The sequence below is a fragment of the Gobio gobio genome (genome assembly GCF_949357685.1).
Source record: "Gobio gobio genome assembly, chromosome: 18".
Lineage (NCBI taxonomy): Eukaryota > Metazoa > Chordata > Actinopteri > Cypriniformes > Gobionidae > Gobio > Gobio gobio.
In genome coordinates, this window is record NC_137111.1 from 20,104,550 (window position 1) to 20,123,863 (window position 19,314).

A 19,314-nucleotide genomic window follows, 5' to 3' on the forward strand; every position below is an offset into this window, starting at 1 on the left:
ATTCATCAACTATGAAACAAATTTAAATTGGCAATAAAGCAGCTCTGCAGAAGACAGTGGTTTAATCATCCAGCTCAACTCAGTTTGTTTTGTTCTCATCTGATAGTGTCAGTGCAGTCAAATCAACAATATTACTGTTTAATATTAAGGGCCAGATTTACTGACAGCTTGCGCCAGAGCAAACCCTCTTTTGGCGTTAAAAAATTACTGACAGGATTTACTAAAGACGCGCTGTGATAAATTAGCGTTGAAAAGCTGTGGACAGAGTTATTTTTGTGGCTGACCTTATTGCATATGCATTTGTAGGAGTTTCCCTTTCAGAATGCAAATTTATGGGTGGAGAGTATTTAAAATGAATCACACAAGGTGATTTACAAAGGTTTGCGCTCGTAAATTTACTGGTGATTGCGCCATTATTTACCGCCCCCCAAAAAAGCACGTCTTAAACCAGACACTAACCGGTAGATTGCGTTGGTCATTATGGAAATGATCCGGCTGTGTCTGTGTCGTCAGTAGATCATGCGCAAAATTGTCCACTCCCATCTGCGCTTTTATGGAATTACGCTCTCACGCTAATTTGCCCTGTTTAGTAAATCTGGCCCCAAGTTTCTTTTCAACCCCAAGTCAAAGGCGACAATGGCAAGGAACCCAAATTTAGGTGACAGAAATTGAGAAAAAAAAAAAACCTTGGAAAAACCCAGGCTCAGTCAGTTGAATAAATTAATGAACATTGTGTGATTTATGATTCCAGGCTGCATCACAAGTCAGACTGTCTGCATCATCTTATTCTATTCATCGTCTCTTACATGCCATCTTTCAAGGTCAATAATTTCATTGAACCTTTTTGTGGATGTGTACTCTTGAAAGTTTTTCGAGCCATCTTCTATGGAAGTTAAAAATCACAAGAAGTATAGTGTGGAACATTATAAAACACACTCGTTTGCAAAGAAGGGTTTGGCGCATTAAAAACCATCCAGTTTCTTGTCATGTTGACATGCTCTAGAGGCCAGAGATGCAATAAAACCAGATTTTTGGCAGAATTCGCACTTGATTTAATTAATAAAATCATTACCACGACACTTGCAATGATGGGATATTTGTCTCTGCTTTATGAGCATGAGGGTGCCCTATAACTGGGATAATAATTTCCCTCACTTTGCCAGTCCTGAAACACATTTTATGGTAAAGTTTTAAAAGGCTTCGGGATGTTTTACGAGCATCTAATGAACGGAGTAAAATATTGTGTCTTGGCATTGGAAAGGGAAAAATGAAGAAGAAAAAAAAAGACAGATGTTGCCCTCAGTTATGCTATAAATCATGTGTAAGAGAGGGCATGTTCACCTGTGGACCAACATTCACCTGTGCTGAATGTAGCCTGTGTTCAAGGACACATTTACATTAACATTTAGACTATGTGGAGGCTGCTGGAATGTTACTCTGAAATCAATAAATATGGTCAAATTATATAAAAGCGCTGGGAGATACAGTATTTGACCTCTACGCAGCTTCATATAAAAGCCTTTAATCAAGGCACCTCAATAAAAGTGTCACAAAGTCCAGTTAAAAAAAGGCTCAATATCTGAACTTGTACAAGCATTAGAGCAAATAAATATTCTGCCACTCAAAAGCAAAAAGTCTAGCCTAGAAATCTAGACACACCCTAGCGGCAGAACATTTATTTTGCTGCGAGTGTAGTCTAGCAACTCTCAGTAGACCTGAGAGCTGGAAAAAACAAACTCTGGTCAGGCCAATCACAGCGTGTGTAGAGTCGGTGGGCGGGCTTAACATAATGACGGCACGTCAAGGGAGAGTAGCGGAGGTTCTGCGTGCTACTCGTAAACAAAGAAGCTGACGAACAGCGGTCTTTTGAATCGGCTTTTGCCGCGACTCTGGAAGACAACTAACGTTAGCTTGGCTTCACCTTCTTCTTTGCTCTGATTGGTTGTGGCGCTCATGGCGCTATCCTATTGCGTGCTGAGGGAATTTAAAAGACAACCATTTATCCCGTCCCTCGGATTGAGCCCTGTCAATGGTGAGTTTCCTGTCCCGACATCTTGATGTGGGTCTGGCTTGTCAGGCTACAAAAAGTATTCATCGTTAGCTGATCTATTATTTAAGCTTTTAAATGATCTTTAGATATACAGTAAAAATGCAATGCAGATGTTCATTTCCACTTTATATTAAATATAATAAAAAGTAATATTTCCCAAAATGTTGACTTGATTTCGGTCCCAGTTTATATTAGGTGTGTTTAACTATATTTAAAAATATGCACACATTCACTCGTTTGTGTCTAATATGTCAAAAATGTACCTTTCTTGTCTCGTCACATTCAGTTATGAATGACATTTAAATGATTGCATATTTTCAATTCAATTTGGCAAAATGACAAAGTTGAGTAGTTTGCATCATTGTATGTTAGGCTACTGTGGGTTGTTAAACGTACCCATCATTATATAGTTGTTAAATATTAAATGTCTATCTACTGTATATCTTACCACGCATGCACTCTTTCACTGTAAAAACTAAAAGAGTCACGTTGGAATTCACACTATTCTTCAGTGAACATTAAGCCCAGCCTACTTTGATTGGCCATTGTTTTGACATTGACCAGCGCTGTAAGACCACTGAGGCAGTCCAGCCCAAAAATGTAAATTTTTGAACTGTCTGCCATCCTAACAACAAACAGAGCGGTGCATAATGGAGAGACAGGCATTGAGAAATATCAAATATTGGGGTGGACAATTTGGCCATTTCCAATTATTGGGGGGGGGGTGACTCCTCAATGCCTAGGATAGTTAAAGCCCTGGTAGAATGTAAAGGGAGCACTGTCAGTAGTCCTCATTAACTTGCTCAAGTATTCTCTCTGTAAACAAACCTAGCAATGTCAAACTGTGATAGCCATTGTTTTTCGTTCATAGTTATGTCGAAAAAATATCTGTGTACACCTATGGCCTAGTTAGATGCAGTACTGGTAATTTTTATAACATTTATACCATGTTTTATCCAATGTTTTTATTTACTTAAATTTTGTTTTTGAATTGATTTATATTGCCATTACGCGGAAGACCAATCACAACAGACTGGGCTATCTGACCAACTAGAGCACAGTTAGCTAACGGATAAGAGGGGTTTAGAGAAACTGAGCTTCGAAAGAATAATTTGAGAATCTTTGAGAAATGAGGTGATATTAAAAGCATATTATGAGAAAATAAAAGCATTTTTTGACCTTGGATGCATGTAAACCTGTTGTAGGTGACCTCCTAACTTTTAAAATAGCATAATAGGTGCACTTTAAAGAACAACTGCATATGGTTACATATGCAATTACTTTCTGTAATTACATCAATAATTACACTGTTGACCATTCCTTTATCCCTTAACCTAACTGTAACCTGCCCCTAACCTGGTGTTATCCCACCTCAATAGCAGCTCAAGTGTTTTGGGTTTCACATTATTTTACAGTGTAGTTACCCAAGAAAGTTCTATCAATATAAGGCAAGGGTGTCCAGAGTCAGTATTATATGTGGCCCGCCACGCATATTTTACAAATTGTGCAATTTCACAATGTCAACACAAGGTGGCAGTACTAGATTTTAGACCAGGGAAACATTAATGCAAACATACTTGTGCGCACTGCGCGACTCACAAGCCCACAAATGTGTTTACTTGCTGAGTGTCTCGATCACACGGCAGCTAAACAGCCAGTGAGAAGCGTTCGAGTTTGGCGAAGAGGTCTCCGTTACAAGCTACAAATCTCTCTGTGATTTAATTTAGTTTAAAGCCAGTTGAAAAAGCGCTGACTTGTGCGTTAACACTTGTCATGTTTGGTTCGATTAAAATGAACCCTGGTGCGATTGCTCGGTTAGTGCGGTTCATTTGAACATATGTGAACGCTGCCATACGAACCCTGGTGCTCACCAAACAAGCGGGCCGAGACCGCTAAAAAGATGGGTCTCGGTCCGCTTCCAAACGAACTCTGGTGCGGTTCGATTGATATATGAACGCAACACGGACCAAAGACAGGTAAACGAACCAAAAACAGGACGTGCTGTCACACAATGCCACTAAGTCAGCTGATTTGACGACGCGGAAAGATCGGTGTATCCAAAATGAGTAGAGGGCAAACGTGGAGCATCGAGGAGGTAAAGTGCCTAATCAATATATGCAGATCTTCGTTTATGCATACAATGGAGGAATTCCTGGTGCTGTTTTGAATATTTTGAATATTTTATGAGCTCTTCATGAGTTCTCAGCTGGTAAAAATTAAACCATATATACACGCATAAAATGATCGTGTTTAATCCACCACACAGCATTGTTTTGAATGTTCGGTAAGCAAGCTCCGTCGCGAAATATACGTCATAAAAGCCGACCAATCAGGTTGTGACCGTATCCCTATGCCTTTGGTTCGGTAACTTTGGGTTCGCTGTTAAAAATGCCAATGTGAACGCTAAGCGGACCAGGACTATATGTTTTATTTTTGTTTTTTGGTCCGGACCAAACTAACCGAACTACAAGTGTGAACGCACCCTTAATCAACAACACTAACGTGCAAATGTTCTGGATAAGACATCTCAAACTGAAATTGGACCAATCAGCTGTGAGCAAAGTGACACATCTCTGATGCAATGAAGTCCCTCCCCCTGTTTCTACTCCAAATTAAAGTTCACTACAGTGCAAATGGTTTTTAAAGACTAAAGTGTCTGGCTTTTAACAATGCTTATTTATAATAATAATAATTTTGAATTACTTAGATATCATTAATGTAATTACTATACCCTTAATCAATTACACATGTATCATTTTAGTTAATCAATCATTAATAAGCACATAGTTAAAATGAATATAAATAGCCTATATAAAAGTCATACAAATAAGCTTTAAAATAAATAAATAAATAAAGCTATAAAAACTACTACATGTGAGTTTAAATGTTCAATTCTCTCTATATCAACTAAACTAACTTCATAACTTTTACTTGCACTGACTAAGTAAGATTTTTCTCAAAGTTGTCCACTTTTATAGACAGCTCTTTTCTTCTTGCTGTGTAAATTTGTTTAAATTCTTAATATTTTCAATCATGTAATATTCTGCAGAAGGGAGAAAGTGAATTTCAGTTTCACTGATCCACAGCATGTGATTGTCTGTTCACTACTGGTCACAGCTAAAATGATAAACTCAGGATCAAAGCCTGAGTTGACAGAGAAAGCATATGATCAGGATCATGGGACCAACAAAGCCTGAATAGATTGGTTTGGTTTTGTCAACTCGAAACTAATTCTGTAACCCTGAGTTTGTTAAACTACCATCATGGTACAGGCCATGGTACAAACATTGAGCCAATTCAGTTAGAATACTTTTCAACAAACATGGATTTAAACATGATCATAACCGTGGTATTTTGTCAGAAATTTAGGATCTAATTTGATTTCATTTTTAATGTAGACATTAATTAAATGAGTAATAGCCTAAAGGCCAAATTACAGACAATTTTTGTCCTAAACTTGCAGTTTTGTGCATTTGTATTTATATTAAATGTGTTTATAGACTAAATACCATAAAGCCATTCTATATAGAAACAATCACAGCATAAAAACACAGCTCACAGTCACCAAACGTGTAACGTTGTGAAAAGGAACCAGCCCCCAGGTGTGTTCACAACATCGAATCTGGCCCCCTTTTAAAAACAGTTTGGACACCCCTGATATAAGGTAACCACATGGGTTAAGGTTAGTTTTAGGGATAGGATAAGATATAATTGCTATAATAAGTACATAGTATGTACATGTGGAACAGGACTGTAAAATAAAGTGCTACCGTGTTTTGCAACACAACATGGACACAATAAGTATGTTGTACTTGTCTCTCTTGTTTCAACCTCATATCACAACTGCAACTGCACGGTTCCATAAATGCAAGGAAAATAAGTCACACACAATTAAAATATAACAACGCCGAAATAACTGTTGGTTACATTTTGAATGTTGAACAATTTATCAACTCAAGTCAATTTAAATACATAGAAATAACATATATATATTTCATATATAGACTCTGAAAAATAAATATCAATGTCACAATTTTTACCAATCCCATGCTGTGGTTATGCACATAATAAACAAAAATCTTCCATTTTATCTTTGATGCTACAACACAACGCGTCTCACCCTGTAAGCAGCTTCAAAATCAGTGAGACTCTCTGTTATCAAACCACATATAGAGCAAGAGTCTTACAGCTTACAAGCATCATGCTGAGGGGCCCCTGTGTGTTTTAAAGAACTACCTGCCAGGCATACTGTGTATGCGCTCTCAAGCGAGACTTACCACTACGGTCTATCAACACAGACTTAAGCTAATGCCTGACACACAGTATATAGAACTGTCTCTTGACTGTTGAAATTATGTCCTTTATATCTTGGGGATAAAATCAATGTTTTTAAAACAAAGTTTTATGGCCTTTTCTCTATACATGTTGCTACATGTATATCCTAAGTTTACAGTGCATGTTTAGTAAATACACTGATTTTAGAATGTACAATCTTTCTCTCCTGTAAAAACGAAAGAAAAATATTGATGACTTATCTTGTTCGCAATTGCATACTCTACAACGGGGGTTCTTAACCCTGGTCCTCGAGGACGCATGCGTGAGAATATGACGCAGATCCGGCGTTCGGACACATGACCAAGAAGCGATTTGTTTACAAGCAGAGGAAGACGCGCGTATCTAAGCTGTTGAATTTTACATTGATCGTGCTTTAGGGGTTAAAGTGTGCATTTCATGGATTTCCGAACCTCGGCGCCACGTCATATTCTCGCGCATGTGTCGTGGAGGCACACACGGAAGACAAGAACAAGTTGGATAAAAGTGTTATTTAGATTTTTTTTTGCGCACAAAAACTATTGTCGTCGCATCGTAAAATTATTGTAGAGCCACTGTGGTGAGATAGACTTTGTAACTACATTTTAAGTGCCTTTTATGGGTCTTGGGAGTGTAAATGTACTGAATGCCAACGGAGGCCTGTCTGAAGCCTTTCTCAGCCATCAGCTTTCAACAAAAATATCTTCATTTGTGTTCCGAATATGAACGGAGGTCTTACGGGTGTCCAACGAGGGTGAGTAATTAAGGACAGAATTTTCATTTTTGGGTGAACTAACCCTTTAAAGCGGAAATCATTGCTACAATGCTTTGAATATTTGATGATGATCATGTTTTCAATTTCTGAATCAAAATGTATTTTGATACTTTTGAATGGTGTGACACAAAATCAGAAAATCAAGGTTTTGCAGAATTGTCCAATAACAATCCCTTCAATTTGACTCAATCCAACTTCCTGTTTCAATTCCTGGTTCATATACTTGATGAAGACATTAAAACGGCCCCACTCCTAAAAGACCTTACTTTGGATACTGAAATAAAAATACACACATGCATGCCCTTTGAAACAATGAGATTCAGAAGAAACCCCAGTCGTACCTGTACAGTCAGGATTGGAACACTCTCTGCTCTCTGCCCAATGTCCTCTGCACTCAGATCCCCCATGAGCAGCCGCTGAGCACTGCCTCTTCCTTTGCTGCGTTCCGTTGGCACAGGTCACTGAGCAATCGCTCCATGCACTCCACTCTTGCCACTGCCCGTCCACTGTGGGCACCCATGCAGAACGTGAAAACAGCATCCCAAATAGAGAAGACAAAATATGGCAAAGAGAAGAGAAAAGTAAGTTTCCTTAAGCTGGCTTTGGAACATTTAAGATCTGCATCTTCTGATTAAACCAAAATTACCTGCCACATTTATGTCCTAATACAGGGCTCGACATTAAGGCTTTTCACATGCTTGTCCAAGTAAATCGGGCATTCACTTGTCCGAGTAAAAAATTGGATTTTTTTTTTGTGAGTTGTAAATATAATTTATTCTGAAGCAATATTCTCATCAGTGTTCAGTCAGCTTTAACATATTTATGATATTTTAATCTTTATAAAGGGCATTTTTCCCCTAATCGTTTAAAATATATTGATCAAATTTTTGAATTTAAAATGAAAGATGCATATGCAGATGAAGCATATATTAAATTAGAATAATGACACACTTTTATCAATAATCATTTACACTGAAAAATTACAACTGCATTAAATAATGTTTTAAAAATATGAGATTGTTTCAAATATTTTTTGAATTTACAAATAAGAAATGTTGGAAAGAATAATACTTTTAAACACGAAAGGCAGGTGACCGTCCAAAAGAGTGTGTCATTGAGTTATTCATTCAAACGATTTGTTCAAATGGCTGATTCGTTCAGGAATGAGGCAGTTGTTTATGAATGGGTCATTGACATGGGTCATTGATTGAGTTATTCGTTCAAACGGCTGATTCGTTCAGGAATGAGGCAGTTGTTTATGAATGGGTCATTGACGTTGAATCATTCAGTAATGAAAATGAGTGTGGCTGTGAGATGCGCTATGGTTCTTCAGTGATCTTGGAACTATTTTCGCTTTTGAAACGGAACAAAAACAATCAATATTGCGTGTAAAATGTAAGTGACTCAATGTTAATTACTTGTTTATTGAGCTGCCATATGAAATCAGTTTTCACATTTTCACTCGTGAGGGTAATCAGCTCTCTTGGTCGTGTGATGTTGCTTAACTGTATCGCCCACAACATTTGAGGTCGGGAAGTTCGGTCTGGACTTGATCCGTTGTGGAGCAACTATACCCGAACCAGAGCTGTTCGGACCAATCAAATTGTCAGGGCGGGCTTTATAAGATGATGGACAGATGATCAACATTAAAGTAATCATGCACGTCACCAAAGAGAACTTGGGTTCAATTTGTTCTAATCCTAAACGGAGAACTTGTTCGTATATGCATTCACCTTTACTATTTCTCTCAAAAATGGTGATCGTGTTGGTAAGCACTCCGTGTATCCTTAAATTCTTTTTTACAACACCAGCAAAGATCTGCATTTTCTTTCCTGGTTCGGTTGAAACACGCCTCATAATCACAGCCCAATGGAACAGTATCAGACTCATATTCTGACTAGAATCTGAGTATGACGACGTCAGGCTAACCACTTACCACACTAAATGAATGCAGAATCACTCTCACATTTTGGTGATTTCCTAGTTATTTTTGTTATTGATGTTTTAATCAGGATACTTGTAATCGGGCAAGTAATATTGTCTTTCACTTGCCCCTTCAAAAAATCCACAAGCGGACAAGCGTTAATGTCGAGCCCTTCCTAATATGAGGTGAAGTATGTAATTCTGTGCCACTAGTGGTACCAAATGGAACTGTAATCTGTTTGGTGCCAATAGTGGGATTGCAACACCTATGGGTTTGATTCCCAGGGAAGGCATTAAAAAAATAAAATGTATACCATGCAATGTAAATGGCTTTGTATAATGGCCATTTGGAAATCATATGGAACAAAATCAAGGAGAGGGGTGCAATTACTTTTGTATGCAGTGGTACTTGAGATTTTGGCAAATGGGCAAAAAATAGCAGCCACTCAGAACAGCATTCAAACACCTTGGCAATCACATAATGATTCCCTGGCAACAACACACAACAATCTTGCCTCATGGTGGTATCTTTAGCGCAAGCAAGCACTATTCATATTTTCTCTAAAAGATAAATATCTAGTTATATATCTAAAATATAAATAATCTAGTTATATTTTAAATTCTGTTTTGAATAGAAATGACACAATTCACCTTTCAAGGTTAACTTTCTCAAATGGAACGTTTGCTTTTATATAGTTTTTGCTAGAATTGAAAAATTCACATTTTTTATGAACATGAGTGCTTCAATTAGAATGTAATCAGGATCAGGACAGAAATGATATATGAAACAGAAAGAAAGGTAGAGAGAGAGAGAAAGAAAAAAGAAAATCACATGCATTTGGAATAGGGGCTACTGTCAGCCTGAATAACCCCATTAGCCCCAGGGAAAGAGGTAATAATACTGCTTGAGTGCCTTAGATAGCTTGCTAACTAGCCAACATGACCCAGTAAAAGCGACTCTTATACTGAATATTCTGGGTTTGTGATGTGTTCCACTCTCAATCCAGAAGAAATTTGTTGAAAACGGTGGAGGCTTTTCCTCACTCATGAGCTCTGAGGTCAACTTTAAAAGCCTCCGACCAAAATATGCAAGCCATAATTTGGCAACAGCACAAGCTCCGGGTGAGCTGACGCTACAAAACACAACATAGAGGTGTAAAGAGGGGCTAATTGCCTCTTTTTTGCTGAATGGGACGAGACTTTTAAAGCAAGAGACAAACAAAGCTGACCAAGATTGGACAATCTGTTACAGTACTTACACATCTACAGTGTATAGAAACTCTGCATATTTAAAGTGGCGATCATTCACAGGCTATTGTGCTTAAGTGATTTTTACTTCAGCTCTATTCTAGGTTGAGTATGAAACTGTGTTTCTCTCAGCCTTGTGGGTTTTATTGCACACCACACGTGGCTGCTTTTCAACATGCCAAGAAGCCTTGTGAGGGCATCCATTTTGTCCCATGTAATAAACTATTCCGTAATTGATCCTGTAATGTTCCACCGCTGACAGCTGCTGCTTACTCCCAAGAGCCACCTCCATGAGAGATGAGCTTTGATTCTTTATAGACGGGATCAAACATTGAGGGGCTTCCATGTCAGGCCTAATTCCACCAAATAATTCTCGGAGGACGATGGCTCACAACCGCATCCAAATTAGTGGAGTGGTCTTCAATTTACAACAAAATTGATTACGGTTAGAGAACGGCTAGAAAAGCAAGAGGCTCAGGGGAACACTGAGGCATTGCATTCGGAAAAGAGAGAGAATGACTCAGTAGAGTAGAGAAGAGAAGAGGGGCGAGACTAGATGACTAAAGAAGAGAAGGCAAAAGGAGAACAAACAAGGCGAGAAAAGAGAGATGAGACCATAAGAGAAAAGATGTGAGATGAGAAGAGAAAATAAAATAAATGACAGAGTAGAAGAGAAGGAAAGACAAAAGTGGAAGGCAGGGCAGGGCAGGGCAGGGCAGGGCAGGGCAGGGCAGGGCAGGGCAGGGCAGGGAAGGGAAGGGAAGGGAAGGGAAGGGAAGGGAAGGGAAGGGAAGGGAAGGGAAGGGAAGGGAAGGGAAGGGAAGGGAAGGGAAGGGAAGGGAAGGGAAGGGAAGGGAAGGGAAGGGAAGGGAAGGGAAGGGAAGGGAAGGGAAGGGAAGGGAAGGGAAGGGAAGGGAAGGGAAGGGAAGGGAAGGGAAGGGAAGGGAAGGGAAGGGAAGGGAAGGGAAGGGAAGGGAAGGGAAGGGAAGGGAAGGGAAGGGAAGGGAAGGGAAGGGAAGGGAAGTTATAACTTACAAAACAGCTTTAAAAAAAAAAAGAGGTATATTCATTCTGTGAAGAGACACCTTGATGGAGAGCTGAGGATCACCACCAACACCTGCCTCTGCAGTGACTTTACACCTGATAGTTTTACAAACTTTCATCGGACACAACTGGGAATCACTGATAATCCGCTGCAGAATGGGGCCGAACCGACTATCTCCCGCCCGGCCTTCCCGCCGACATCTGGTGCCATTTTGAGCAGTACGTGCTGTCTTGTGTGCTTATGAATCTTTCCCACGAGTAGGTATGGTTTCAGCATCAACAACCGACACGGCCCCAGCGTTTGAGAGCAGAGAATGCAGCTCATTTTTTCAAGATTTTGATAAACATTTTTATTTGCTTGGCATATTTTTTATCATTCGAATTTGGCTGGGTGGTTAGAAACAAATTTTTTTGTGGAGTGACAAATTCAGAACACATTTAATTTTGACTTTACAGGGACTTTAAGCACAATAGCCTGTGAATGATAGCCACTTTAAATATGCTGAGTTTCTATACGCTGTGGGAAGGGAAGGGAAGGGAAGGGAAGGGAAGGGAAGGGAAGGGAAGGGAAGGGAAGGGAAGGGAAGGGAAGGGAAGGGAAGGGAAGGGAAGGGAAGGGAAGGGAAGGGAAGGGAAGGGAAGGGAAGGGAAGGGAAGGGAAGGGAAGGGAAGGGAAGGGAAGGGAAGGGAAGGGAAGGGAAGGGAAGGGAAGGGAAGGGAAGGGAAGGGAAGGGAAGGGAAGGGAAGGGAAGGGAAGGGAAGGGAAGGGAAGGGATTCAGAAAAGAATGACTCGGTAGAGAAGAGAAGCGAGACCAGAAAAGAAGAGAAGACAAAAGGAGAATGAACAAAGCGAGAAAAGAGATAAGACAAAGAGAAAAGATGTGAGATGGGAAAATAAAATAAAATGAAAGAGTAGAAGAGAAGGAGAGACAAGAGTGAGATGAGCCAGAATGAGCCGAGTTGATGCGAGAAGAGGCACTGAAGAATGGAGAAGGCAGTGCATCTAAAGCAGACAGACCTGGGCAGAGGGCAATGTTGCAGAGTTTGCTTTGGGTCTCGGGTCCATCACACGCTCTTCCTCCGTGCTGGGGCGGAGTGCATAGCCGAGTGCGGGTGCGATGACCCCGCCCACAGGTGAAAGAGCAGAGGCTCCATGGAGACCACTCTTCCCACACACCGTGCACTGCCAACAGAGAACAAGAGTTAAGACACATACACACCGCTCACGGCACACACGCACTCACACACACACACACACACACACCCACACACAGCCTCATTCAAATGCAGCAGTGAAACACCTCCAGCACTGACTCTATGGCTACTCAGCGAGCCTGTTTATCAACAACTGTTACACAGCCGCGATGGATCAAAACAACTGCATCATTTCCCCTTTTCTTTACAATTTACCTTTCCCAATCCCAGACCACTCCACCCCCATTCCGAGCACCACGGCTGATGACATTCTTTTGTCTTTGCGTGATGAAAGACGCGTCAGGAGGGCTGCCGCAGCCGTGCTGCATTCGTCTCGGTTCTCCTAGCGTACTTATCAAAGTCCCAGGTGTGTGTTCTGCTCGTGCACTTACTGGGGCTTAATCCAGTCATCAGTGTCAAGACTGCTGGGCACCGTTTCCCCTCCAAACGTCAAATCCCCCTCTCTAATGCTCTTACTGTATAATGAAAACTCCAATCCCACTCAAAGAGCATTAATTAAAAACAAACTCTCGTTGAAGCACTCATGGAAAGCCTTCACAAAAACCAGCTCAATGACTTTGCCATTAACAGAAAGATTTTTTTCTTTTTAATTTGCATTTGGACTCCCATCTATAAGGAGTTAAAAGGTGATCTCACCAAAGAGTGTGTTGTTCTTTTGACTTGTATTAAAGGTATACAGATGGACTTGAGGAGTTGTTTTAAACAGGTGGGTTGTGAAGCAAAAATGAGTTAAATCAATACAAATAATAAAAGTAATAAAATCCAACTATCCCGAAAATCGCCCGTAGGTGGGATAGCAAAATAAATAGGCTTATAAAAAAAGTGTTTTGTTGTTTACAAAATCTGTCCAATTCGATATTATTTCTAAGCTTGCTACACTACCGTTCAAAAGTTTGGGGTCAGTAGAATTTTAATTTTTTGTTGTTTTTTTAAGAAATTAATACTTTTAATCAGCAAGGATGCATTAAAATGATCAAAAGTGACAGTAAAAGTATTTACATTGTTACAAAAAAATCAATTTGACGATGCTGTTCTTTTGAACATTCCAAATTAAAATATCTACCTTTAATATAATACAATATGTTACTTGAGCAGCAAATCAGCATATTTGAATGATATCTGAACTCTGACGTAATGGAGTAAAGACTGCTGAAAAAATCTGCTTTGATGTATGTAACAAATGATGTAATATTATTTCATAATAATACTGTTTTTACAGAATTTTTACTCAGCCTGGTGAGGATAAGAGACGTTGTCCAAAATATCCAAAATGATGTTTACTGACCCATAGTGTAAGTTGTTAACTTGTCTGACATCTTATCATCGAATGTCCTATATAGCCAAATTCATTTGTTTTATATTATTATATCAAAGATGTTTTCTTTTAAAGAGAAAGTTAGGTCACCACTTGATGTTCGATGCAAAATCAAGGTTCTGAAGCAAAAACCAAGTGAGAACCACTGGACTAGAATGAAACATGATATTTGTCTTCAACAATACAACATAATTTTTTTGACCTCTCATAGAACCAAAGCACTTGGTTTGATTTGTGTCAAAAGATGTCCAGAGGTGAACTCAGATTATGGAATTCCAATATATATGGCCGACTATATGAACTTTCCCAAACTATGAAACACACAATGTAGTGTGAAAGCATTGTGTGCCAGAGCACAACTTATTCCATAAATGCTTTTATTTTGCCGCATTACACAGTAAAATAATGTAAATAAGGGTTGACCTCAAAAGAAAAGCAATGCTGTGCTCATTTAGGCTGCTGTCCAAACTATTCCGGAGAGAGAATAAATGCCTAATGTCATTTATATGTGCCTCCGAGCCTTTTCAAACACCAGACTTATCTGAGATGCTTTAAAGCTGTTTGAGAAATTTTGCACTCAACAGCAAGTGTGAGAATCATATTTAATCTTGGATGCGAAGCAGCTCCATTAACGATGCTTAAATTTATGTGCAGGAAAGTTAATTTGCAGCTTTTATAAATCCTTCCCTTGACCGTGAGCAAAAAGTGAAATTTCATAGCTGTTTTAGTGCTTTAGTATATGTATAGCCTAATATGGTAAAATATTGCTGTTTATCTTACAAACCAAATTATCAAAGCTGAAGATGATTTCACTATCAGTAGCAATTTCGACACACACACGCAGGCGCAGGCACACACACACACACACACACACACACACACACACACACACACACACACACACACACACGTTGGGTTTCCATGTTTTATGAGGATTGATTTTTATACTGTACAAGCTGTATGGTCTATCCCATAACCCTACAAACACAACCCTCATAGAAAACTTTTTGCATTTTTTTACATTTAAAAAAAAAACATAATTCTGTATGATTTATAAGCTGCTTTCCTCATGGGGACCAAAACATGTCCCCACAAGGTTAAAAAAATCTGGTGATACTATCCTTGTGGGGACATTCGGTCCTCACAACATAGGGTTAAGGCTTAGTTTCACTTAGTTTCAAGCTGCGTATCACTAATACTGTGTGAACCACATTGATTTAGCCATATAAAAAGTCTTAAAAGAGCTGAATTGCCATTTTTAGAGCTAATGGTGTAAACAAAACGAGTCTCGTTTCATGCCCCTTTACTTAAAATAAAAATCCAGTTAGCTTGTGACATAAGTTCAATGCTGCTGAGGTAACGTGTAAACAGCATTAATTTACCAATACCAAAAGTCCTAAAAGAGCTGAACTGCATTTTCAGAGCTCGTGATGAAGGAAAAAACAAAACAAGCCTCTTTTCATGCCCTTTTACTTGAAATAAAAATCCAGTTAGCTGCTGACAGCATGTTCAATGACGCTGAAGTATTGTTGAGCCTGACTCCATTAAGATGGCACCTCCGAAAATGATGAATTAAAGGTCGATACCTCCGGTAATTAAAGATTTTAAAACAAGAGGGTAATTCAGGTCGCCTTTCTGGCCACAGGGCGATAGATTAGTCTTTCCCCCTTTCTTCTACATTTTTCATCTGCATGCACAATTCTGACAAGTTTCGCTTTGTGTTTGAGCAAGGTTTGTATTGGAATTATATAAAAAGCTTAGCTAAGTCATACATTGAGAAGAGAAACATTAAAAGAGTGAAAAATGAATGAGAAAATTGATGAAGCAAGATACAACAAACAAATGGCAAAATGAATGACTAAATACACAAGTGGAAAAATCATAATCATAGCAGACACAAAGATAAATAATAATGATGAAAATAACAGTACGTTGGATATAAAAACAGAATATGAAGCAATGACAGCAAATAATTCAATTCATGAATAAAAAAATGACAGCAATTTTCTGCCCTGAAGATGAAAGATATAGATTCTGAAGGACAGTCCAGTGTCTGCGACTAACACTACCTGGGCAGGGGGCAGTGTTATTGCACACCCTGGATTCTCTTAAAGGGCCGCTGCAGTGTGATCCGTAAGGTGAGACACATGTTCTTGTTCGCACCTGCGACCCTTGACCGCATGTAACTGAGCAAGAGCTCCACTGGGACCACTCCTCAGCACCAGGGTCACCTGTAGGAGAAGGGTGACACCAGTTAAAAGCAGTAACATGGTCATGTGACACCCCGAGGGGGTGGAGCCAGTAGGAGCAGGAGGGGCCTCACTAAGTTACACACCAAGAAGCCACAGTAAATCGTAAAAGCCTCTAAGAGAAATTGGAATGAGCTCAAAAGGAGCATCATTTCTCATATTTTTGATATGATCCTGCCTGAATGACTTTCAGGGCTCAGTTGTTCCGGAGCAGAGACTTCCGGTCCTGCTACTAGAGATCTTCTTTTCTGCAGAGTTTAGCTCAAACACACATATCTATTTAGATAACAAAGACCTTAATACGTTGGTTAGGGTGAGTTTGATTTGAGATACAAGTAGGCTGTGTCCAAAACCAGAATATCATTTTCTGGTCAAATAATTTCGACCAGAAATGGCACGATCTTAAAGGGATAGATAGGTCACCCAAAAATGTCCATTCTGTCATCATTTACACAGCCTCATTTCATTCCAAACTTGAATGGCTTTCTTGTATTTTGCATGGACAAAAACCAGACATTTCTTAAAATGTCTTCTTTTGTGTTCCATAGAAGAAAGTCATTCAGGTTTTGAATGGCATGTGGGAATTGTTGGGTGAACTCTCTTTTTATTTTTTTCCCCACAGTCCTTTGTGTGCCAACGTTAACAGAGTAAAAATGGTAGCTGACGGAACAATTGAAATTTAGTTTCATAGATATAATTTATAACTTACGATATAGTTTAAAGCTTAATAACTTATGGTTCCATTTCAGAAATAAGCATTAAATATTCATTAGGTTATCTCTAAGCTCACTTGAATTTGTTCTAGATCATTAGGCATGACATTACGGCTCGGTCCTAAACCAGTTTCCTTCATGCTGTCTGTTAAATCATTGACTGACCGGGAAGCAAGGCGTCTGCCTTTGATTACGGACACGGCTAAACTCTGCAGGAAGGAAGATTTCCAGGAGCACAAATGAGCAAACTTGTCCTGGTGGTTAGACAAGAATGGCCAATATATGAGAACGGCATTAAACAGAATACAATTTACAAATGTATTAAAAGATTACATTGACAATTGACAATCAAAACCTTCAAAATCCTTATTGTAAGCATTTATGAATAATTCATACATCTATGCATATTCAAAGCAGGATCATGTTGATTTTACTGTGTGGCCACAAAATGAATATCATATTAGGAGCTTTTACTATATTAGCATCCTAGAAAATACTAAGGTTTAACGTCATTTGTATTTTAAAATCATGCATGCAACCAATTAGATGAAATAAACTCAAAGGAAAAAGGCAAACGAAACTAATAGATGAAATATATAAAATATGATCAACTATGCAGAATGCATGCAACATGGCTTCTAAAAGTTAGAGAATGATCTTTGATGAGAGTTAGTTTTCCACTAACTACGGTTGCACAGAAGAACAGACCTCTGGCCCTCAATCTAGGCTGCGGTTCACTCTCTTAGATCTCCTGGATTTATGCTAAAGCTTCTTGTCTCTTTGAAGCGAAATCAATTAGAATTGGAGATTGTCGAGAAAGAAGGGAATGGGGTTCATTTCTCCCAGCATATTCAGCAGATCACAGCAATTTTCAGTGGCGATGGTCACATTTGAGATTCACTCGATGGAAGAACTTTCTATGTCGAATCCGAACAATCAAGGCTGCTAGAAGTTCCGTTTGATTACGGCCCTGAGCTGGAAAACGTTATGATTTACCGACGGTAATGTCAATTCAATCATTGGAATTGTTTGCTGGCATTAGAACACATGCTTGCTAAATAAAGTTTATGTAATTGTTGGTTTAAAAGCATAGGCACATAGAGATTAGCTTTGTGCTTTATATGTGTTCACTAAATCGGCTGTAATTCCCAATGAGCAATTGCATGGCCAGACACTAATAAGACATTCGATTTCCAGAGAAATTTTGATACTGCCAAACATTTAATAAGCAAGAAAATCGCACATGTTATCAATATCCACAATATAATGATCCAATTGCCATGTAATGCTGAATAAAGGGATAGTATGAGAAGGAAATGTTGAACTTAAACATTTAATGTTTTAAGTTTGCCTGTCCTCAGCAAATAATGGATTCGATTTTTTAAGAAACAGTGAACAGCTAAAGTCTAATGAGCATACTGACCATAAATAATTTTAGGATCATATGCTCAAAATGTATGCAACTTCTTTTTAGTTGCTAGTACACTCTCAAGATTGGTTTGTTTGTTCTAACTTCCAGAGAATCTACTGGCATGCCTTTGGGCACATGTGGACAATTTCCTCTGCCATTCTCAGAGATTAGATTAGATTGAAAGGTGGATCAACTCTGGATGAAGTGGCACAACAACTCAGACAATCTGAAAATGAGAAACTAAATGTAGGATGAATGACATTCTGTTCACATTTTCATTTATAAATGGAAATAAATCAACAAACAAGTAAAAAGACTGGATTGGAATGGAAACAAGGTTGTTAAGGTTTAGTATGCACAATGATTTGCAACTTAAATGATATTAAATGCTACACAAATGTCACAAAAAGGTGCAAAATTGAAAACAAAAGTCCCTCCCCATAGCTATAAAATCATATAGGGTACATGCAAGGAAAAAAAAAAAAATCACAAAAGGAATTAAAGCAAAGGAAAAGAAAGAGAAACATTTTCAAGTTTCTACAGGTATTGAGTTTTTTGTTGGCACTTTAAAAGGTGATATATCAGGGTTATTTCGGGGATAACCACATATGTTTACTGTTAAATGTTAACCATCATTTAATGAATCTCTATTTAAACAAGCCTGGGTTATATTTACTGATTTTAGTGGTTAAAGTCATAAAAACTGTCAAAACAAATAGAAACCAGAAATTCCAATTGGGCATCTTTGTCAGTATGCAAAAAATGGCCAATTCTGTTTTTCTCTCAACGTGGAAGAGGGACAGAAAATAAATATGATAAATAAACATTGTCACTTAAAGGTGCAGTACAGAAGATAGCATGCAAGTGACTTAAGATGAAAATTAAGTTTAGTTTACATAGGAAAGGAAAGAAGCATAACTATTGTATTACCAGTTTGTGCCATAAATTTAGCAGATTCATCTCGCTCCTGTAGGCCCTTTGTGTCATGTACTGATCTTGGCCGCTGACTTTTTACAGTATGTTCTCCGATCATTCCATATTCTAGGGACAGAATAGAGG

At 38.7% G+C, this 19,314-nt stretch overlaps 1 protein-coding gene across 2 annotated transcripts in view; it reads right to left on the minus strand.

The window, feature by feature from the left end:
* Nucleotides 1–19,314, minus strand: part of adgrb3 (adhesion G protein-coupled receptor B3) — a 228,406-nt gene that overhangs the window by 102,435 nt on the left and 106,657 nt on the right. For both annotated transcript variants that reach the window (XM_079843690.1, XM_079843689.1), the window contains exons 3-6: nucleotides 19,186–19,296; nucleotides 15,952–16,113; nucleotides 12,371–12,535; nucleotides 7,478–7,642 (exon numbers count right to left, since the gene is read on the minus strand). In XM_079843690.1, the coding sequence (XP_079699816.1) occupies nucleotides 7,478–7,642; nucleotides 12,371–12,535; nucleotides 15,952–16,113; nucleotides 19,186–19,296 (603 nt within the window). The remainder of the gene's footprint in view (nucleotides 1–7,477; nucleotides 7,643–12,370; nucleotides 12,536–15,951; nucleotides 16,114–19,185; nucleotides 19,297–19,314) is intronic.